This window comes from Python bivittatus, unplaced genomic scaffold (genome assembly GCF_059951505.1).
Source record: "Python bivittatus isolate LINGU-HERP-01145 unplaced genomic scaffold, Pbiv_v1 ctg000480_np1212, whole genome shotgun sequence".
NCBI lineage: Eukaryota > Metazoa > Chordata > Lepidosauria > Squamata > Pythonidae > Python > Python bivittatus.
In genome coordinates, this window is record NW_028277075.1 from 58,461,942 (window position 1) to 58,486,560 (window position 24,619).

Consider the following 24,619-nt stretch of genomic DNA (forward strand, 5'->3'; position numbering starts at 1 on the left):
TCTTATTACTGTAAATTACATCTTACGGTATAATTCTGTCCCCACTTCTGTCCCAAAGGCTACAGGATTTTCAGTATCTCCCTCCCAAGTTGAGAGACAAAAACAGCTGAAAGGGTGGCAATTGTGTAGGATGAGTGAGGCTAAGAATTTGATTGACCCTGAACTCTCCAACCCTCTAAAATACTTCTTACCTACAGAGAAATTTAGATCTAACTAAATTCTGCCAGAAGGCTCACAGAATAAGGAAGTATATAAACATTGTAAATAGATAAATAGAGTACATTCCCTCTCATCCTGTTTGCTTCCCTTTAGAATTGCTTTACTTAAGGTTCAGCACTTACCTTTTGATCCTATTCAAGTGGGTAAACATGCTAACCAAACTATTTAAATACAACAGGAGCAAAAGACAAGGCCACATTGTAGTAGATTGCCATTCTGCTACTGTTTTTGACTGGATATAGCTTTCCACTTTAAATTATAATAGCAGTGAATGAATTAAATACTTGTCCAATCTGGGGAACAAACATTACAGTGGCAAATGCAGATCCGGGTAAACAAATTTAAAATGATAGACAAAGGCAAAGTCATTCTAACATCAAATATAAGTTTTTCTGCTATGATTTGAGGTGATTGTGGCCAAACATGGATTGTAGTGGATGACTTCACCAGAATGTTAACTGTTTGCAACAATTAAAAAAGACAAATTCAGAGTTTGGGATCATTAGGAAAGGATTGATCGATTGATTTGCATCTATTTAAAGACTAAATAAAACAAAGCAAAATCATGCCAATCCAAATCTTACAGTGAAGTATGAGAAAATAAAGTCATCAATTTTGTCATGCCAATCTATAGTGCAATTTCAGGGTCTGAGCAAATCTTTTTCCTTTGTTCTAGTAGAAATAGTACAAAACAAAGACAACTATTAATTGGCTAGGCCATTCTCAGGATTCAAGCTTATACACATTTTTAAAATAAGCCTGAGTTAATACAGTGATGATGATGATGATGATGATTATATTTATAAATTTTTATCCCACCTTTTTTATATATATAACTCAAGGCGGCGAATATGTCTAATACTTCTGCCTCCTGTTTTCCCCACAACAACAACCCTGTGAAGTGGGTTGGGTTGAGAGAGGCTGGCTGACCCAAAGTCATCCAGCTGGCTTTCATGTGTAAGGGAGAGACTTACTATTTCTGAATAGGTAGAAAGTCTCTCTCTCTCTCTCTCTCTCTCTCCCCCTCTCCCTCCCTCCCCTCATTTGTACACTTTCATCTGAGTTGTAACAAAAACAACAGGGCCTTGCCACACTTTTATCAAATATAGTGTATTTGAATCCATGCACACTTATTTCGATTTTCCTCACTTGGTGCTTCCAGCTCCCCACCAACGTTATTGGGAGTTGAAATCCCACTCGTTACAAGATAATGAGAAAAGCAGATTTTCAATATGTCACATTCAACGTGTTAGCCCTGAAACTTCCATCGTTTCGCTGATGCGTAGTAAGTGAAAGGATTCTGCAGAGTTCCACGGGGCTGGTTTGCTGCAGGGCTACCGTATCTGAGCTGCAAAAATCTCAGATTGCTACATCGCTTTCTCTTCCCGTTCAGTGGTCATCCGGATGTCTGCAGCCCAAACATGGTAGCCCTGATAGCTTCACTGCAGTGCTAAGAAAGTCTGCAGCGACATCCAATTGGTGATGTTGTTTCTATGGTAAATTCCAGATGTCGGACAGTGCATTCGACAGCAGGATGCCCCATCCCCCCACCCCCAAGAAACAAGCAAAGGGGAAAAAAGCACTCGGCGGCTTCCACTGTCAGATTCAGGAAAACCTGTCAGGCTTCTCCCATTGGCTCCTCTGCATTCCATAGCTCCTCCTCCGGTTTCCCCTTCTCAATGCAGCGCGTCAACGAGGTAAAACAAAAAACAAGCGCCGCCCACTCTTGTTAGCGCCACGTACCTTCCCCAGTGCAACGCACCTTCGCTTCTTTATTTCTGGTCGCGCAACGAAACTTGGCTGTCTTGCGGTGGCCCAATCATAGCCCTACGCGAGTCCCAGAAAGGGGAGCGCCTCCGCCAATCCGTGTGCTGCAAAAGGCGGTACCTGTCACTATGGGAACGGGGACTAGGTTTGTCTAGAGAGCAGCTTCAGGGGGTGTATCAGTATCAGCAAAGAGAGGAGGGAGGGGAAGAAAGGAAGGGAGAAAGAAAGAGGGGAGTACACGAAGCAAACCGCAGCGCCGGGATATCTTGCTGCTGCGGGTCGAGGTTTTGCGGGCTCCCGTCGAGAGAAGGCAAAGCTGCTCAGGATCACCTGGTCCCCACCTCTAGAGCTATGGATCGTTGCCAGAGAAAGCAGGTAGGGTCTTCCCTAATGCTGGAGCAGTGAGGGCAGGGGAGCTGAGCGCTGGGGACCGCCGAGCAGTGGGCGATCAGCAGGGGTTACCCCAAGTTTCTTCCCTGCCCGGCAGCGCCTCGGGGTTTTGTTTCCAAATTGCATGAGCTGTCAGAGGGGGGAGAGGGGCGAGCAGGGCTTGGCTGCCCCTGGAGCGTGTGTTTCTCCGCGGGAACTTGGAAAACTTGATTGGCACAGCAGGGCTGCGGTGGGTCTGTGGGTGAGGCAGACCCGGTCCAAGAGATTAGCATCTCGGAGAACTCTCTTCGGCTTATGGATTCAGAGTTCCCCATTGGATGACAGAAAGAATGGCAGGAAGTAAAGTTTCTTGGGATGCCTCAGTTCCCGTGGGATGGAAGCACTCTCCTTTTCCAAGCAGTGGCCGTGCAATAATTTAAAGTCAGCCAAATCATACCAGCCAAGATACAAGATGAAATAGCAAAAGATTTGTGTAATACTTCCTTGAATGGGTGCAAAAGCACTTGAACAGCAGGCAGGTGCTTATGGCATTACTAATTGAAATAGGTGGAGGGGGCTAAAATGTAGAAGTAATTGTTTTTATATGATGATGATGATGATGATGATGATGATCCTTCACCAACCTAGCCTTGCACATTTTGGGAAAACTGTTGTTAATGTATTGGATACGTATACTGTAGTTAATGGGGTTGTGGGAAACAGTATTTAAGCAATTTGATGAGTAATAATGTAAGCTTCTCGCATTACCACTTTTAAATGATGAAACGTTTATCATACAAGCTTCTAGTATGATCCCCATACAGATGACACGTTTATCATTTATCATCTATTTTAGGCATGGCCATTTATATTTAGAAAGAACCTATGATATTCTAAGAAAATGAACCACTACCATAAAGTGGTATTGCTCCAATTATGATCTTGTAATGTGTAAGAATATATAAAAATGCAGTATTTTATATTAATGAGAATATTGAGTGAACTGTTTTTCATTATAAGCTAAGATGCATGTTATAACATCACATTTGGTAAGTGCTGCCTTCTCTGAAGATTGAAACGGAGACTTGAGTGATTGTAGCTTTTACATTGTAATAATCATATTAGCAAATGATTTATCTGCTTTGTTTAGTTATTAAAAGATGCATATGAAATACAGAACAGTTAGAATACAATATGTATAGTGATTTGTATTAAGCAGCTAAATACAAGCAGTTAGACATATTTGCACTGGCACCAGAAATACTGTATATTGCTTAGAAGCAAATTAGCTTCTGTAGCTTGGTTTACAATAGATAATGATGCCCAATTTAAAGTAAGTCCACATTTTGGTAGGTTAGCTCACTTGCCTGAAATAAGTTTAGCAATATTTTGATAGCAAGTTGAAAATTATTATTGAAAAATATACCTGAGAAAGAGCTTAATCTTGTTTTTTTTCTCACATGCACAAGGTTTTTCATCTTTCCTTTGCATGGGGATTCATGCTTTCATGCTAGTCTTTCCCTTTAGCATGCTAGGCATATTTTAAAAATATATTAAAATATATGATATTTTAACATATGTTACTGGAGATGTTCAAAGCATCTACTTGCATAGTGCAGGAATCCCAATTTGAACATTCTTCCCTTGATAATTGGTCTAGCTATTAAACTGCTTTTATTAATAAGAAGTTAAAGTGGGATATATCTTCCTGTAATTTAAGAATATTATTCTGTGCCCTGTTGTGTGGGAGTATTGGAAACAGGTAATTAACAGATTTAAGTTTTTGTAACTTCATTTGCATTCATTCTTCTCTTTCTTTGTCTTTCCCATTTTGTCTTTTAGATTATAGTCTCCTTGGGTACTTTTTTTAATCTCTGGAGTTCTGTAATCATGGCATACAGTTGGGGATGCTGTATAAATAAGCCATGTAGTCCAAGATATTAGAGAGAACTGAAATTAAATCAGCCTTCAACAATGAGGCTCATTGGCTAATCTGGAACCAATCACTCTTTTAAAGTATTTCTTGAAAATATTCATACCCGCACCATTTCATTTCAATGACTTAGAAGTTAGTTGAGAGCTGTTTTCAAGATAAGTTAGTATAAGAATTAAGTAACACTTAAGCTGCTTGAAGAAAGGGCCATTTATATATGAATGGTTTTTACATTATCATTAATACTCAAAATAATGTCAAATTTCTGTTAAGTTTCAGGTAATAGGCACAACCACAGACCACACTTCGACAGTTTAGTGTTGAAATAGTAAATAACGGCTTTACTATTTGTACACCATGAGAGTTACAACATTTTCTTAGGTGGATATTTGTTAAAGCAGAAGGAAGAAACATTAAGTGAAATATTTTGAGAATCCAAATATCCAAAATCTTTATTACAAAAGGATCAGTAATTGTTCACCAGGATATTATTATTTTCATTTTGTCTTTATAATTATTATTTTTAATTGTGGTTTTACTTAATTTTATCTGTATTCACTTAGTGAATATGGCTAATGTTGAGGGATGAGTTGTAGTTCAACAACATCTGGAGGGTCACAAGTTTTCTAATGTTGGGACAGAATATCAATTGGATTCCTCTCCATTCTTTGATTTCTTAGCAACATCTCTGTGTGAACTGTTGCAAGCAAAATAGCAGAAACTATTAGGGTGGACAGTGCTTTGAACTGAAAGGGAAAAAGATGCTTTAGACCAGTGTTTCTTAACCTCAGCAACTTTTAAGATGTGTCAACTTCAACTACTGGCTGGGGGATTCTAGAGACACAGGTATAGGACACGTCAGCAGTTCCTTAAACCAAATACCTATTTTCAAGGGGTTCATTGTAGCTTTGGAGGGCAGCTGCATGTTGAGAGGTGCTACATAAGCACCTGGCAAGCTCTGAAACTCCTTTTATCCTTTAAATCCAAAGTGCTGCACTGCCTTAGATATTACATTGTATGTACCAAAATGTTCATAATTTCTTCCATGAAGTAGGAAAGAAAGAGTGCAAGTGATTTATAGCATGATACTTCAATCTATTTTCAAACATCTGCTATTCCTACATTTTAATATTAAAAATTAGTGCTTATCTTATCATGGGTCAGTCATAAAAACTCTAATTTCAGCGAAGCAAGATTGGCTATTTCAGGAGAAAAGACCTGACTTTTGAGACATAGAAGAAGCATAGATTTAATGACCTGAGTTTAGAATTGGAAAAAAAATCTTCAGCTGGCAGAACCTGAAAAGAATTGCGTAGCCTCCAACTATTCCAGTTCAGGTAGGACAAAACAATATGGGGAGTAGGTATAAAGTCAGACAAAGAACTGCTGGACATTAGATGCCCACATTGGAAGGTTCAGGAGGGATGTCATATGACATCTACACAAAACAATTCCTTCTTGATAAGGTTGATTAGAAGCGCAGAGTTGGGAAGGGCCATTTAGGCCATCAAAGCCAATCCCTGCTTAGTCCAGGAATCCAAATTAAACACCCCCCCCACCCATAGCTGTTCACTGTCTGCTTGAACATATCCAACCAAGGGGAGCAGCGTAATTAATTTGTGTATTTGTAATTGATTTTATCATTGAACTGCTCCTATTGTTAGGAAGGTTTTTCTAGTATTCAGTTGGAATCTGTTTTCCTGTCAGTTTCATCATTCTGTGCCTTGTACTCTAGAACAGTGTTTCTCAACCTCAGCAACTTTGAGATGTGTGGACTTCAACTCCCAGTATTCCCCAGCCAGCAGAATACCATCTTTCAGATAATTTCTATAACTTGTCAAGCTTGTTTTGAATTTTGTGTTTGAGAAATTTACTCAAACTAGTTTCTTGGCTTGGGCTCAAGCCCCTCTAATCTGACAGTTGCCTTGGTAGAGCAGCTCCTTCAAAGCCATGCCCTCTTTTTTTTTTAATCCGTTCAATTGTGTCCGATTCTCAGAGACTGCCTACATAAGTCCCTGCAGTTTTCTTGGCAAGGTTTTTTAGAAGTGGGTTTGCCACTGCCTCCTTCTTAGGGCTGTGGGAAAAGTGACTGGCCCAAGGTCACACAGCTGGCTTTCTGCCTAGGCGGGACTAGAACTCATAGTCTCCTGGTTTCTAGCCTGATGCCTTAACCACTACACTGAACTGGCTCTCTTATGCCCCCTACAATACATCATATTGCTACATGATCAGATCAAAGATCTATGTAGTCTAGTGACAGGCTGGATAGCTTTTGAATGTCTTTTATGAGTCTCAACAGCAGTTGCTTCCTTGTAGTATTGATTCCCAGCAGTTAACATACTGTGGCCATACTCTCCAAAAATGAGGTTGTTTTAATCTGTTAAAGCAAAATTAATAAAGTTGGGTAGCATTTTAAAAACTAACACATCTATTATTGAAGTTTTCAGCAACCTGATAACTTCTAGATGTATTGGAAGAGTAACATCCCTAATTCCTAACCAGTGCCATATTGACTAGGAATTCTGGAAGTTCCAGCTCCCACTGCAGAGTGAATCTGAAGAGTACCAGATTCAGAAATGCTTTTAACTTCTATAAAATACAGTCCACTCATTCAGATGCATTGAATACTGTCTTCAGACTGGAATACCCACCTATGTTGATGGTAGTGAGCAATAACCAGTTGTTGGATGTGATATAGGCATTCTTGCTTTTGTCAGCTCGTTAACACATTTGGTGTGGTGGGAACCTTTGATCTTGTTAAGGGGCTGAACCTCTGAAGGACTTCTAAAGCTGTTATTTCTTGCCAAAATCAGTCTTTGCAAATCATTTGAACTGACCTAGAGCCCGTGCCTATTGTGGGGTTTGTTTTCTGGGTCTGTTATCAATGTTGTTATTGTTCAATGTCTGTTTTAGCAAGTATAGGCTTACCAAGAGAAGAGAATATACAGTATGTAGCTCAGGGTTGAACTGTGGACTCCTTGGGGTTCTCTGAGCTCAGAGAACCCCATGGACTCCAAAGTATAGGCTTTAAAGGCCTATGAAAGAAGGCCTGTAAAAGAAATGCATTTCCCCTTTTAACTGGTCTTAGTTGGAATTGAAGGTGAAAAGTAGTGTTATACTGTTATATTGTTTTCTCTTCTGGGACTATCTAGTTATTTAGAAAATTATTCATAGTACTATCCGGCATTGATTTTCTTTTCATTTTGTTTTGTGAGCATTGTATTTTGAGAATTGCTGGTTTAAATCTCATTGTGTGTGCCTTTCTGTTGAATCTGGACAGATATCATTGTATATTGTGATTGGCTATAAATAATAGATTCTGTGATGTGTTACAAATGAAACTAGAAACATGTGTAATATTTATATGCCCATTACATACTTTCCTAGTATTAGATAAGGCATGTCTGTATGAAAGTTAGTGAAGTCCTGATACAGCATTGCCAGGACATCCCATCTATGCATCATAATTAATGAAAAATGCATCCATATGTCCCCAAGAAACCGCTTTTAAGGACAAGAGATAAGCAAGCCTTGAGTTAGCTAAACAAATTAACATATTGTGTAGCTATGGGAGTAAACCATAGTGCCTCCAATCTGAGTCATTTGGCAATTGAGCAGTCCTAGACATCAAATAAAATAAAGAGAAGTAATTGTTAATGCATACAAAATGAAAGAACATGATGATCAGAAGTGCTGTAGCACCAGCAAAGATGCTATTTCTAAAGATTTTAGTCTATCTTTATGGGACAAGTTTGTGTAAAATGACTTAAAATCTATGATAATTAGGATTATTTTTCAGGGAGATAATTGATGGATGGTATTTTCCTCAGGAAACCTCATAGGTAACCTGGAACTTTGAGAATGGGATCCATAAAACCATACAACCCTGCGGTGATAATATCAGATCCAAAAACAATGGAATATCCAAGTTTCCTGACTGTGTACTTTGGGTAGCAGATAGGTCAGATTTCTGAGGTTTGTTATGCAGATCTGGTCCTAAACTTTAAGCTTCTTTTTCAGCTTGTATGTTTTGATATTCCTTAATTGGATCTGATACAATAGTATGTGGTTGAACCTGTTCATGATAATGAGAGCTCCTGCTTTTTCAGCTTCTTTAATCACGCGTGTTGTTTCTGAAGTTTTGAATTGTATTTTTGTTTTACAGTGATAATATTGTGTGGTAAATTATACCATGAACCGATTAACTTAGAGTTATTGGTGGAAGCATTCTGTAAATGTCTAATGTTTTGACCATCTGAAGAACTCTATGCAAGATTCTTCTTCCAGACTTGAAAGGAAGTTTGTGTATGTCAGACACTGTATTGAGATACACTAGGAAAATGAAATTAGGTCATTGGTGTGCCCTTCATTCCTATTGTGGGGGAAGTATTCTGCCAGTCTTAAGTGGAAGAATCCACATTGTCTCATGTGTGCAGACTACTGTCTCTGCACATAAATAGTATATTGATCAATTATCATGATAAATCTTTCTTCAGTTAATATGTTCCTTTTTTAAAGTGGTTATCACCACATTTTGGGTCAGGAAATTATAAATAGTGGCTTGTTCTCTAGCAACTGATTAATTCTGTGGGCATAGAATAGAAAGAATATAAAAGCTTTCTAACTTTAAAAGCTAAATAGTGATTATTTTATTCCAGGATTTTTTTTTCAACTTCTTAGTCTAGCCTATAGTTAGAGGATTTCCTACAGGTCTCCCTTCCAAGTACTACATAGATCCCACCCTGCTTAGATTAAAAAAAAAAAATCATACAAGATATCTATGTGCTGCACATTGCTGGGGCTTCCCAGGTTTAGTGGGTCTTAAATGGTCCTTCGTTATCATGTTGAGAGTCCAACTTGAAGGATTGACAAGAGAAAAAAGAAAATAAGCAATGCTGTGGGGAAAAATGAGGAGATGGAGCCAAATTCATGCTTTTAATTTAAATGATGAATTATAGATCTTCAGTAATCAAAGTTTCCTTGATAACTTTGTGAATTACTTCTATGCTTTTAATGAGCTTCCGAATCTGAGGACAGATTCAATCCTTCAATGATTTCCTAAACAGAGACCCTCTTTGGTGTAGTGGCTGAGGTGCTGGGCTAGAAACCAGGAGACGGTGAGTTCTGGCCTTCCCTTAGGCACGAAAGCCGGCTGGGTGACTTTGGGGCAGTCGCTCTCTCTCAGCCCAACCCACCTCACAGGGTGGTTGGGGGGAAAATAGGAGACAGGAGCATTAGGTATGTATGCTGTATTGAGTTGACAAAAAATAAAGGTAAAATCAAATAAATATATAAATGTTCCTTTTTTAACTGCATCCCTTAATGTAGTAGCTCTTATCAGCAATTATTTTAAACAATTAATGTTTAATTTTCAGTTAGAAAGTGAAAACTGGCATTTCAGTTATTTTTGTCAATAATGAGCTATAATCTGGCTCTTTCAGCTAGTGACTCACAATTATTATGTTGATATATGTTCTGTACCTTTAATTGCTGCAGAAGTAGAGGTGAGAGAAGCTGCATTTGCAAGCCTTCGTACCTTTAACTTTGCAGGTGTGCTTCTTCTCAACCTTGGCTGCCAAATTGTATTAGTCAAAAATTCTGTCTTTGTCACCACAGCCAAAATTATGGCAGCTTTGTCCTTGCCTTGTAGCCTGTTCATTTCTCCAAGAAGAAATATAGATTAGCCATTTCACTTTAAAAGGAATGTATTGATTAAATGTCATTGACTATGGCAGAAGAAACTTTATTAGGCACATTTAATTCATTCTCAAATAGGGAAATGAATACGGTTCTATGTCTCTTAGGCCCTTATGCTTCATCCAGTTTTTGTTTTAGGTCTGAGATGACAGTCCTGAGCACTTTGTTAGGGAGTTAGTTCCACTGCATCCTGTAGGGTTTAATTTTTGAGAAATCAGGCTTAAGATTTCGATTGGGAGACAGACAAGGATGTTTTATCAGTCAGTGGTTGCAAATATCAAATAGTGGCTTAGCTGACCCCAATATAATTGGCACAGCTTTCTTAAAAAGGGAATGTAGTGCTCATCAATGAATCTTAAATAGCTTGTATTCTCAGTGATTCCATTTCACAGATTTTTGTGTAGATCACAGAATATGTATTATGTCATTGCTAAATAAAAGGCCTTCTTTGATTATTTTTAAATGACTTTGAATAATTTTAGACTGGTTTGGAGCCAGGCTTTGCTACAGAAAGATCACTTGTATAAATGACCTGTGATCTCTGAGACATATGTGGGAGCAGTTTGCAGATCATGATAAGCTAGCATATACAGGTAGTCCATGAGTTACGACGGCAATTGGGACCAGAATGTCCATTGCTAAATGATGTGGTCATAAGGCACAATGTAACATGATCACATCACTTAGCCTTTAGTACCATCTAACATGACGCCATTCTGGATACCCTTCCTGGGATGAGAATTGGAAGGAATGTGCTTCGGTGATACTATTCATATTTGGCAGGTAGGTTGTGGAAGGTGGTTCTGGGATTTCTCTGGCATGTATCTGCAGATATTTCAGTGTTCTGCATGTTAAAATACAGATGAGTTGAGCCTCTACGTGAAATAAGTAACAGGGGGATAAAGAACAATAATTTGAAATCCGGTCTAGATAAGATAGAGTTGGTTAATTAATTGACTCTATGTGTAGTATACATTTTAAGCTGTTCTGTCTGGGGATTCTTTCCCCTTAAAGGATCAAATGTGCAGTTGGGACATGTTTCTTGAACAAGTCTTGTCGGTATTGTGAGTAACTCAGCTGAGGCTAGTGTCCCAGATCAAGCTCATTCTTGCTTATAGATAATATAACCACAGATACCATGCTCTGGCAACCTCTTGATTTGGTTGCCTTTAAAGATCATTTTGAAAATTTGCTAGTGCATAATCCAGATTCTTACATAACTTTGCTGCTTATCACCCATTTCCAAGATTAAGCTGAAGTGCCAGTATTTATCTTTAAAAGTGCTACATGCTTTAAAACCAAGCTATCGGAAAAAAGACTTATCCCACTGTGCACGTGTATCATGACTGTCATTTGAAATAATTTTTACATCTGCCATGGGACACTGCAGCTGCAATGACCCAGTTACAATCTTTAAGGAAAGTTTGACTAGCGTCTACCTTTTCTTCTTTTGCAATGCCAAACAAGCCCTCCCCCTCTTTTTAAACATTTTTCCAGATTTTTAATGTTAAGATCTTTTATTTATATGGCACTCAGCCTGTCATATAACATAGGTGAAACAATTAGGGATAATATTTTTTCTTCATGGTGTTTATTGACAAAATGGAGATTGTCTAATTCTTAGTGATTCTTAGCAGAGAAGATACGAAGCAATGCAGTATATTCTTTAACTAAAGAAGGTCTGGCTGTTTTATTATTGTGTCATCTAAATCTTCTGTTGTTGGTTATATTTAAATCTTTAAATCTTGTTCTTGATTATTCTCAAGAATCTATTTACCACTGACACATTTTAATTTGATCTTTCTTTCTAATTTCATGAGAGAATACACTCTAAAAATTTTGTGTTAATTTCATAATAAAACCATAAATCATATCTGCCTTGTTCTAGTGACCTCTTATTTATTTTATTTTATTTATTTAATATCCCATTCTTTCTCCAGAAACTAAAGGTAGTCTTCTGACTCCTCCATTTTATTCTCACAGCAGCCTTGTGTGGTAGAGAGAAAGTGAATGGCCCAGCATCACCCAACAGATTTCCTGAGGAGGGTTTCAGTTTTATTTTCCCCCATCCTAGAGCACTAGTTTCACTGGCCACAGAGCACATCTTTTGGTTGTCTGTACAAATACTGCATAGCAGATGATACCACCTAGACATGTTTGACTTCGGCTCCTTTCAACCTATCTAACATAGCCATTGGTAAAGGATTGTGGGAGCTCCCAGAACATCTGGAGGATACCAGATTGCCTAGAGCCTTCAGGAATATTGGCATTAGAGTGGATGGCTATTGCTCAGGCAATGAATCTTGGTATTGCAATTGGACTGCCAGGAATGTGGAATATTTCTATTATTGGGCTGTTGCTCTGGGAATTTTGCAGCAGGGTAAATGGCAATAAATTTATTCATTTTTTCTTCAAAGATGATCTAGTGGTCTAAAGTGCCCTGTGTAGTGGTTGACTATTCAGGGGATTGATTTGGAAAGGGTACCATTTGATGCTCTGTCTCTAGCAGTACAATAATTTGGGCTACAGAACAGGGGAATGGGGAAGGGGTGCAAATGACTCTTTGGGACATGCTTAAAATAAACACCATACAAAAAACTATAAGCAGAGACAGAAAGAAATGTGGGAAATACCTGCAAATTATGCCCTTCTAAATAATATATTTTATTCCCTTCTGCCCTGCCCCCCCCCGCCCCTCATTTCATTCCCAGCAGAAATCCTCATACAATTCTTATCTTTTCACTATCTTTATTAGAGCATGAGTTGTAGGAGGGCAAATGATTAGCCTAGTGACCTTCATTGCCAACTGGGTGAATTGGACTTTGTTCTCATTGTTGATGTCTCACTGGCTCCTAGTCATGGTGGTTACATATTACCACCAGTATCAGAGGCAGAATATCTCTAAATACTTGTTGCTGGGAAGAGGAACAGGAAGATGCTGCTATAATTCTGTCATGCTATGGCCTTTCATTGGTTAAACAACATGGGTTTAATAGGCCTTTGCATTAGATGAACTTTGTGGCTCCCTCCATCGTGGTTTCTCTGAGGTTGACACATGCACACACTGTTTTAACACAATTGTCCTTTTCTAGCTGATTTTGAAACCATATTCACACAGAAGACTCCTCCAATTTTATTTATTTATTGGAGCTGCCCATAATTTTATACCCATGACAACCGCATTGTGAGATGGGTTAGATTAAGAGAGAATGACTGACCTGTAAGCTGGGTGACACTTTGGTTTTCTTCTGCTGAGTTTATTATTTTCTTTCTTCTATCCCAACTTTAATCACCTCTGGCCAACTTTTAACTATAGCACACTTAGAAGAGCAAATTGGAGTAGGGACAATTATTGACGTGCTCCCCCTGGCCATTTCTCTACCATGCACTGAGAGTGGATCCCTTCTGTCTGCCTCGCTTATGTGAAACTTACCATATCTGAACTGCAGAAATCCAGATGATTACATGATGGCGGCAGAGTTAGCATTCTGTATTTCTTTGTTGCCATCTAGTGGTCATCTGGGTTGTTGCAGCCCAGGTAGGATAACCCTGCCTTCATCTGAACACCTGAGACCCAGCAGGGATTGTAGCCTCACTCTGCATTTCTGTCTTCTGAAATGCAGCAGAAGGAGCCAGTCCTCCCATTTGTTCTTCCAATTACAAACAAAGGAAGAAAGGGAACATACCCACACTTATTTCCTTTACCTGACTGAGATAAAAAAAGAGCCTCAGGCCTCTTTGCTGTTTTTCTATTTTTAAGCATACAGTCTGAAGCTATGGTTACCATTCATCCCCCAGTGCGCATTGTCCTATTTTGCCTAGAAGGTTTTACTCCTAATCCTGTTAGAGGGATTATTTGGCAAATACCTGAGGACTGGCAGTGTTCCAGCTTCCAGAATGAAGCCAAATCTGCACAGCTGTTGTCATATGGTTGATGTCAGCCCTTCAAGGTAGACCAGATTAGAAAACCAAAGTCATGTAGGCCAATATATTTTTATTGTAAGGTTATAGTAACAGAATCTTGCAAGCCTCCTCCCCCGCATCTTCATGTGAACCAGGGAGGAGCCTGTCTGAGATATTCACATATACTACATTCCTGCCCCAGACTCAGGTTTCTTTTATCTGACTGTTGCCTTGGCAGCAGCTCTTCTTCCTGTCCTTCAAGGCCAGTCCTTCAAGGCCATTTCCTCTGTCCTGTATCATTCAGGAAACCATAGAATATTTGAATTGCTATTGAGAACTTTTCCAGTATTTCCATCCTTGCCAGGATAAAGTACATTAATGTTTTTCAGTAATATTTGAAATAAATATTTAACATGCCACTTGAAAATGTAGAATAATAAAGAGTAAATGGATTGATTAGATACTTTTTAAAATTTGCTATTGTTCTTGCAAGTATTTTTTTTAAATTGGTTTGAAATTTGGCTCATTTATAAAACTCAAAAATTATGTAAACTGATTTTCAAATTACACTGTTACTAAAACTTTAATAATCTTGTTCAGTATCTCACAAAATAAATTCACATTTATAATTTTATAACATTAGTGTATGTGCTGCCAAAGCGAACACCAGTTCTGTAGTGGTATCTGTCCCTGTGACTCTGGTGCCATCACACATGTTCTCTTATGTCCTCTGTCAGGATATAAGGAAAGAACTGATAAACATTACAGGGCTTTTGAGGTTCCCAGGAAGAAATGATTTTCTGTAACTTACTGTTTGCCACATGTGAGCCTGGATATAATTAAAACAGTGGCAAAATTCTATTAAAACAAGTGCCCAGTTATTGTTGATATACCTGCACAGACAGTTCTAAGATAATTTTATTTAAATATCATATTTTGTGGAATGGCTAAAGACTCTAATAAAATTCATTCTTATCTTTGGATTTTTTTTTAAAGATAGAGCCCAGTTAAGTTATTGTTTTAAAACACTAACTTTGTTAGTATTCTTAGTCATGTTTGAGCAGGGTTTACATGGTGGGATAGTAGAATGTTAGCCGAAGGCGAGAGAGGGAAATTGGAGAGTGCCATGAAGATTATGAAAGGATTGGATGTAAATGGAGTAGCAGGGAAAGAAGTTTGAAATGGATAGAAGATAGTAAAGAAGTTTTGGATTTGGGAAAAAAGTGAAGCAATGCACTGGATTCAGAACTGGATGTGAGTGGATAGCTTCACAGAGCCCTTGGCGAAGGATGGGATGCTTCAGCTGCAGCCCGGTCTGTGCAAATGGTTGGCTGAGGACCGTGAAAGAATGTGGCTGCCCTGTTAGTGATGAGGAGAGCTTCCCAGCTGAGGTCCAAGCCCAAGTTTATAAATACTTGGAAGTATCCTGGAAGCCTCATCCTGGAAGTATCAGTGAGAGAGAAAAGGACTGGAGACAGACAGGAGTTTAGAGCTGGAAGTAAAGCAGATGAGTCAGGAGGAATGAGGTAGAGAAAGTAGCTGGTGTAGCAGTTGTCTTTAGCATTGCAACAGAGGTCAGCTGGAGGTTGGGAAGAAAAAGTTGAGTTGGAAGGAATTCAGATTGCAAGTGGTTTTTAAAGTCAAGCTCCAGCGGTGAGAGCCAGGGGACTTGGAAAGAGAATGAAGGAGGTTGGGAAGTCTTGCTTGCTTAGCAAACCATGGGCCTGAGAACTGTGGGCACGTAATCCAGGTAAGTTTTCAAACAGGATTACAGTATTGTAAATTGAATATGGGGACAGGGAAATAGGTATAGATAGCTGTGGTCTGGTGTGAATAAAATAGATGTGTGTTCGTTGCTGTCAGAATAATTGATGCATGGGTTGGTGTGGGTGGGAACCAGGCTAGATTTGCAGCGGTGTGCTGCACATGAGAGCCAATGTCAGTGTAATGTGTATTTGTAAGGACCTTAAAGGGATTGGAGGAGGAGAGACCAGTGCAGGATGCTAGGGGTATTATTGGCACTGGAAGAAGCAGGGGAAAGTGCAGTGTGTGATACTGGAAATTGCTTAGAGAGATATCTTGTTTTATTTCAGATAAGATGGAGAACTACTTTATTACAACAGTGTGTTTTGCTGCTGACCTATGTTGTAATTATACTGGAAGCAGTGCCTATAGATGTAGATAAGACAAAAGTACAGGAGGAAGAAAAAGAAGACAGCGCAAAAGTAGATAATACGGTAAGTTATTTAATTAAATATTATTTTATTAATGGTAGCTTTTTCAACAACACAGTATTTCAGACTGGAATGTAATACATTACTGGTGTTTAGTATCCTCTGTGGCTTGCAATTCTGCTGCATCCAGACATTTCCCTGTTAGCTTCTGGGAATATTAGAGCCAAAGAAAGAGAAGAAAAAGTTAAAGAAAAGCAAAGTGATGTTTAAATCATTGTCCTGGGCCAAAAGGTTACTTCTCACTAAGTATATTTAGGTATCTTTAATTTAGAGAAAAGAAGACAAAGAAAATGCCTGCTCTTAAGTATTTTTAAACATATCAAAGAGGAGGTGAAAAGTATTCCGTTGACCTACATAGGATGGGATTAGCTCAAATTCTGACATTTACAGGTAATCCTCCATTAACGACCATTCTTTCAGTGAGGCCTTGCATAGCGCTGACAGCCATCACTGTCGCCCAGGGAGCCACCACCTGCACCGCTGTCCTGCCTCTTCCCAGGCCAGGCCTGGCAAGCTCCCTTTGGCAGACAAGACTCCGCCACCTTGCCGTGCCCACCGTGTATGTCTCACGGCCTCGCCCAGTGCCTGGATCCTGGGCCAGCAGTGGAAGGAAGAAGATGGTGAAGGTCGATGGGAATGGCAGGGGGAGGTGGTGACCATGGAGTGCAGGGTGGCCAAAAGTGCAGAGATGGAGGGGAAATAGGCGGATGAGGGAAATTGAAGCACGCGCTGTGGTCATAAATGTGGGCCAGTTGCCAAGTGCCCAAATTTTGATCACGTGACCACGGGGGCACTGCAACAGCCATAATTTCGAGAACCGGTCGTAACTACCATTTGTTCAGCGCCACTGTAACTTTGAACGAATGGTTGTTAAGTGAGGACTATCCGTAAATGCCTGAATTTGAGCTAATTCCATCCTATATGGGCATAAGGAATACTTTTCATCTCCACAAAAGGGCAGAAATGGGGGGGAGATAGGCAGGTGGGGGGAACTGAAGCTGAGGCAAGCGTGGCAGGGCGGTGGAGCCTTGGCTGCTGAAGGGAGCTTGCCGGGCCTGGTTGGGGAGGAACAGCAGGACGGAGACAGCAATTTGTGCAGGGCAGGAGAAGTGTGAGGTCCTCGCCTAAGGATGGCGAGGTCCTCACCTAACAACCATAACTGAGACTACCAGAACTGCCTTTGCTAAGCAGCGCAGCCACATGGTGTTTTACCTAACAGCCACTTCGCTTAGCGATGTAAATTCTGTTTCCAATGAGGGTTGTTAAGCAAGGACTACCTGTAATTTATAGTGGAGCTTGGAAAAGGCTGGAATCTTTTTTTGATCCTTAAGCAACAGGATCCTTGATTTGGGTTTTTAAAGATAAAATTCATCAAATTCCTCTCATCTGACTTCTGGTCCTGAAATTTTTACAGGAAGATTAGCTTGGTCTAGGAAAAAATATATAGTTTGGTTTAAACTCACAGAATCCAACCTATGGTGGTCACTCTTCGCAAAGTGGGAGAGACTGTAATTATTTTCCTAAACAAAATTGGCCTGATTAGGAATCAGGCATTTGCTTTCTGTTAGCAGAATTATTTTAAGAAAGAGACTGAATTCACTGCATAAGAACTTGACAAACCTGATTTGCTTCTGAAGGAAAACAGGCTCAATAAATTCAAAGCAATCTGGCAATCTTTAAATGCATTGGAACTGTAAGACCAGTTCCTCAAACCTGGAAAGGTTAGCATTAGCTTGGGGAAGTCTTCATTATAACTTCAGAGAGAAAAGAGAGAAAGATTTCAACTTTGTAGGAGCCAGTGAAATCCAAAACTTGGCATTTCAAGTTGAACTGAACTTCTCATAGGATGTGTGTGTATTTATAATTAATTCTTGCTGTGTGAATTCATTTCATCTTCAGCACTGAACAACAAAAAGTTATAATAACTGGTTGTTAGAAAATCAGCAAGGATAAGGAAGACCTACTGTAAATGTAACATTTTTATGCAAAAAAGGAACATTTTTCATCCCTGCCTCTTCTTTATTAAGCTAATAATAATTATATGTATATCTTAAAGGATACTGGATTGTATTATGATGCCTACCTCAGGCAAGTAATAGATGTTTTGGAGACAGACAAACATTTCAGAGAGAAGCTCCAGTCAGCAGACATAGAGGAAATAAAGGTATGAATAATGACTAGCAAAGTGTAATAAAATGAAAATAATAATAAGATCTGTGGTTTTATCTTCCCTGTGTTCAGTGAGGGAAGTAATCACTTCCTTTGTCTCTGAAACAATACTAAATATGCAGCTTTTGGAAAAAGAAACTTAAATACCAAAACCTGGAATTCTCTGTTTCTAGGATGCAAGTCATGAATTTTATCATAGAAGAAACAATCAATGAAAAAATAAAATTAATTATTTTGGATCTTTGCCTCTATTGGTGTATTTACTTGTGTTATCAATTCATCTTTTTCTCATGGAATATTTATCTTGAAATCTTCTTAAGTTCTGCAATTCAAAACAAGGTCTATATTACCTAGCTTGCACTGATACAAATAACAACTGGGTTTTCACGTTGCTAAGCCAAAATCCAGTATGTGGATTTGACTAAATATGTTATGTGAATCCAGCAGCTCTGATCTGTAAACTATGACTTATGACTTAGTATTATGTATAAGCTCAGATGTTGCAGGTTATTCCCCAGTCCATAGCTTAAATATCATGCAGCCTTCAGACATTGCTGAACACAACTCCCACTACCTGGCAGCATGACAATTGAGGAGTGTGCTGGGAGATACAGCTCAACAATATCTGGAGGGCCACATTCAGTGAATCCAGTCTATGTAGTGCAAGTAGAAAGCTACAAGTATGGGCTCACATCTTTGGCAACTAGATAATCACAGCTCAATACAGAGGCAGCATAAACAGGAGCCTTTCCAGTGCCTTGGGGACACACCCAAAAATAGTGTTTTTGTTTATGTTAGGTGTATAGTATGTTATATTAAGGGTATAGAAGTCTGTATGTCTTCTAGTGCACCTGTAGTACAGAATAACTACTACAGTACTAACTGGAGTATTTTGAAGAGTTTTAGAAATAATTTATAGCATTCCTATGCTATGATCTTCTGGAGTTGTTTTATTCCTCCTGTATGCAGTCTTCATCTTGAAACAAATGTCTTATCCAGATTTAAATATCCACTAACCCATACTTTCCTGTGCAAGTGAGTAACTTTGCCTGTTCTCTGATGGATTGCAACCAGAAGTGGAAACAATGGGCCAATCCAAGATATCTAGTTTGTGTGATGCTGTTTGACATACAATGGCTAATAAGCCTTGGAAAGACAGCAGCTCACTTCAAGTAAGGACTGATTTTCCTTTCTGACTCCTAGCATGAAGAGAAAAAAACAACAACCCACAGCTGAGACATAATGTTGGGAATCTACCTGTGAAACTAATGTTAAATAAAAACTTTATAGATTGGCCTTAGCTAGACTGCATCTTAATAAGCCAAATTATCTCAATATATCAAGTTAGGACTAGTTACAGCTAAATTACAGCATGTATTCTTGGTGTCATCCACTGCCAAGATTTCAGTTCAATATAGATATGACGGTCTAATTCATAGTGATTATGATGTAGAAGATGCTGTATATGGTCAATTATAGTCTAAATATAGTTGTTTCAAGTTAGTGATACATCTTATAAAACGTTTCAGGAAAAGCAGAAATTGTTGCTAATGCTGAAAGCGTTGGCTCTACCTCTGGGTGGTCCTCAAAAAATCTGTCTGGGAGCGCTAAAATGTACATAAACTCTGTTACACCATTGTGCACCAGTCTTTAGTATATACTGTTTAGGCACCTTCTCAATCACTTTATTGATTTTCACTGAATTATTAAGTGAAAAAGATACTCACCAATGCTCATGCCCTCTGCTTTTAAAGTTTTGGTTGGAGTCTGAAGATTTCAAATCTTGGTTTCTCTTGAGAGAAAGTACTCAGTGCATTCAGTTTTACACAATGCATTCAGTTTTAGATGGTAGTACAGAACCAGTGAAATTATCTTCCAGAAAAATAATGACTCAATGCTTTGTTGTTGTTGACAGAGTGGAAAGTTAAGCAAAGAGCTAGACTTAGTTAGCCATCATGTGAGAACAAAGTTGGATGAACTGAAAAGACAAGAAGTTGCAAGATTAAGGATGTTAATCAAAGCCAAGATTGATGCATATCAAGGTAAGCACACAAAGGAAAAAAACAGATGAGTTGACAATAATGTTTCAGTTGTCTCCTTCATTTACAGCTGTGCTTAAATTAAAAATATGTTTCTGTGTTTTTCTTGACATCATTACTCATTCTTGTTCCTTTTAGAAATCAGGGATGATCAAGACAAGCTCATTCTGAAGAAACAACAAATGCAAAACAAAGAAATAACAGATGCAAAATAAATTATTTGAAATTGAATCAGTTTAAAGAAGAGAATCCAACTAAGCTTTCCATTTTGACATTGCCACATAGCTTTGTGTTTTTTAAAAAGTAAACTAATCAAGTAAATCTCTGCATAGGATCAATGCAATATTTCAAATAATACTAATCTATATTTCCAAATAATGAAAAATCAGCATGTGTAATGACAACTTAACTTTGACTGTGGAACAGTTTGAATCCTTCTCTACAGCAGCTGGCAGCACTTAAGTGACCTTGGCTGATTTAAAAAAGTTAAACTGAGTCAGACCTGGATAGTATTTAGATGGGAGCCCTTGGTCTGTATCCTTGGTCTGTAGACTAAAGTGGGAATTCAAAAAAGCAACAATCCAGAAGAAGGCAATAGCAAACCACTTCCATATTGATATCAGGAAACAATATGTGCTTGTCAACACTAGGAGTCAAGATGACATTGGAGAATTAGGGCCAGTTTACACAATCATTCCCTTTACATTTCTTTCTCCTTCTATTTTGACTAAATCTATTCCACACCAGAACCTATCACTACACTGTAGGTGACTTCTCAGATATTATGAAGATTGGAGTGGGCTGTAGGAAGAAAGCATTTCATACCCAACCAGTGTTGCCTTAATGGGGTTCTGTGAATTATTTATATACATACATACATTCATACATATTTAGTTCTCTGATTATACCCAAATAGGGTAAAATAAATAATGAATATTATTAATAAAATATTGTTACTTTAAAATCTATTTTCTCCCTCTTCTACAGAGGCTCTCAAAAGGCATAATTCTTTGGAGAGGGATAGGAATATAATTTTCTGGTTGGAAATGGCTAGTGCTCTTATTTCCTTACTAACAATTGTTTGGTGTATTAAAAAAAAACTGGGAAGACTAATTTGATGTAGATGTGAACCTGCATCTTGCTTGGATGAGTATATCATATCAACAAGTAGGAAATGTAGAGAAGTTTTTCTCTAAGAATGTTGTCGTATTTTGGGAACACTTTGAATCTTCCTTCCTTCCTTCCTTCCTTCCTTCCTTCCTTCCTTCCTTCCTTCCTTCCTTCCTTCCTTCCTTCCTTCCTTCCTTCCTTCCTTCCTTCTTTTTAACACCCAAGCATTGTCCTGTGCAACCTAAATTTATTCATAATCTCAAGCATTCAATGCTGGTCCAGTTGTAAGTTTTTTCTGTCTCTTATCGATAGCCTCTCCTGACTAGTGTAATTTCTCATTCTCTGCAAACCTTGACTCTATGGTTAAGGCCAAGCAGATTCTTATAATCTTTGCAGCAGCAGGCGTTTAAGCCAATTGAGAAATTGTCTTGAGATTAGAGGAGAGAATTACCCCAACGGAGGACAAAGTTTTGGCCTGTCCTCAGCAAGCCTATTGTCCTCGGGTGCCATGGAGGAAGCCATCCTATCACCAGGGTTGAAAACAATTCAAGGTCTGGGCTAGTCAGCTTTTATATCTGGAGAGTATTTGTGTGTGTATGGGGGGAGGGGGTGCTGGTAGCAACAAAAAGTATCTTATTCAGACCTACCTTTTATATGCCCTTGGTATTTTTCATCTGATTTAAAACCTCCCCTGAACCTTGTGAATGCTGTAGATTATGAATATCTTCTTACAATATAAATTGCATTTTAAAATATGCTCTTGAATTCCACCCAGTGCTTGTTGTATTGTATCTATTAATGTAGTCACAACAGTTCTGTTTTTGTGTGGGTTGTTTTTAGATTCTGGCATAGACCATCAAGCTCTTCTCAAACAGTTTGAGCATCTGAACCATCACAACCCTCACACTTTTGAAGTTAAAGATTTAGACATGCTAATCAAAGCTGTAAGTGTTCAGCAAATATTTTCTCAGATGCTTGTTTGCTCTCTTTAAAAAAAACTATATTTTATATTGATCTGCAATTCTTCTCCCTCTCAATTTCTCAGTTTTAAATATCTTTCATAGTTATATCAGGAATCGTAACTTGGAACCCCATTTGAATCAATAATATAATGTTGTGCTACAGAAAACTTGTGCACTTAACCATGCACCCCCCCCCCAATCTGCTCATGTTCCTTGTAATGCATCATGGAATGAGTGTTATCATGCCAGTATAAGCGGCTTTCTGTTTATACTAAGTCTTTAAACTGAGCCAACTTAATTCCTTCTCACATTTTGTTATATTTGGAAGTATCTTTATATTAATCAACCAAATAATGTTTTACTGGATTAACAATCTGCCTTAATTAATATACAAATCAGTTTAAATGTAGTCAGTTTTCCAAATGACATATTATTTTGCAATATTAAGAAGGTATAATCTAATTTGCAAGGTAAAAACAATATGACCTCCCATTCGGTGCTGGGAGGAAAAGCCTTTTTAATTCAGCAGAACCTGAATAGCTTTAAAATATAATTAAGAATAACATCTGCTCCACAGATAAATCAACTACTGCATTTGTTAATTAATCTATTAATTAAAACACTGTTTTTTTAAAAAAATTAAATTCATATACACGTGGTCTTTTCTCTCTTGAGGGCTTCCATCGGGGAACAGAATTGCATGTATGAAATATATAAATATTTGAAATAAATGAATGTATGAATGAATGTGTAAAGATAGGACAGTCTTTTATGAAAGAAGCTGTCCCTGCATGCTGGGACGAAAGAGGAAGTTAATGCTCCTCCCCTCCCAACTGAGCAGCAAGAAAACAACACTCTGTGCCCACACCCGACAGGTCAATGATCGGGGCTCCTATCTTGTGGGTCACCAAAATAATAGTCAAGAGGCACAGATTGCACATATATGATAGAGATAAATGATCCAAACATAAATGCACAGCCTCTTTTGAGTCAAACACTAAACTTGGAGAGATGTGCTGGGAGTTACATTTCAAAAACTAAATGGGCTCAGGTCTAAAACGAATTAATTAAATACAGTTAATTAATAAGAATCTTCCTCTTCTGATACCGGAACAATTGACGGTTTTGTGGTAATCTTTGGGGGTGTTTGGGGGCTGCATTTAAAGATTTGGTGAGTCCCAAACAGGCTCAAATTGTGCCCCTCTACTTTAAAGTCCCCATGGCCAGTCAGTTTCATTATGACAGCAATTGTTAACAATCATATTTCAAAATAGGCCAGTTTTGTTATTCCTATATTGTAGATATGGAGGCAGAGGCTGAAAAAAGTGAGCTTTTAGCACCCCCTAGTGTTAGTAACATTTATTATGGGATATTTAGTGGCAGAGAATTGTATTGCTGCTGTTACACCATACCTTTATAAGTGAAGCAGGAGTTTGAAGAAACAGTGCTGAGTTTTCTCTGTGGGAGGAATTAATGCTGCTGAGTACCAGTGTAAGAATAAAAAAGAATTAGAATGCCAGGGAGAAAAACATGAATACAGAAATACTGCTGGTGAACTTGTGAATAAGGTATCTAACCAGCCAGTAAAATGGAGGCATTTCCTCTACATTGTGTTAATTAAAAAAGAAATATTGTTGGAGAAAACCTGATGATTCAACATTGAACACAACAAGCAGGTGAAGGAAGAGTGGCGGAGGGTAGTATTAGTACAGTGGTACCTCGGGTCACAAACTTAATTCGTTCTGCGACTCTGGTCGCAACCCAAATCAAATTTTCCCATAAGGTTCAATGTAAATACGGTTAATCCGTTCTGACCCCTCCAAATTTGGTCGCCAACCGATTTTGATCGCATCCCGAATCAAAGTTTCCCATAAGGTTCAGTGTAATTACGGTTAATCCATTCTGAACCATATGTATTTTTTTTTTAACCACAAAAATATGGAACAAAGTACAGTACAGTACAGTATGAAGAGAGAGAACACTAACCTTGCTTGAGGCGACTTCTGGCGTGGAGGACAGGAAGGCGGGTGGGGAGGCAGTTATTGCTTGGAGGGAGAGTCCCCCTCCTTACAGGACGCCACAACCACGTGTCACGGGAGGGAAAATGGCCGCGGATCCTGTTCGTCACCCGATGCGGAGTTCGCGGATGGAAGCAAAATTTTGCGAATGGTGCTGTTCGTGACCTGAATTGGTCGTGAACAGAAGCGTTCGTGACCC

At 38.6% G+C, this 24,619-nt stretch overlaps 1 protein-coding gene across 1 annotated transcript in view; it reads left to right on the plus strand.

Moving 5' to 3' along the window:
- Positions 1–2,117: 2,117 nt before the first annotated feature.
- Positions 2,118–24,619, plus strand: part of NUCB2 (nucleobindin 2) — a 44,675-nt gene continuing 22,173 nt past the window's right edge. Inside the window, exons 1-5 of the mRNA XM_007431465.4 lie at positions 2,118–2,361; positions 15,982–16,125; positions 18,179–18,286; positions 20,207–20,333; positions 22,281–22,384. Coding sequence (XP_007431527.1) covers positions 2,338–2,361; positions 15,982–16,125; positions 18,179–18,286; positions 20,207–20,333; positions 22,281–22,384 — 507 coding nt within the window. The 5' untranslated portion in view covers positions 2,118–2,337. The remainder of the gene's footprint in view (positions 2,362–15,981; positions 16,126–18,178; positions 18,287–20,206; positions 20,334–22,280; positions 22,385–24,619) is intronic.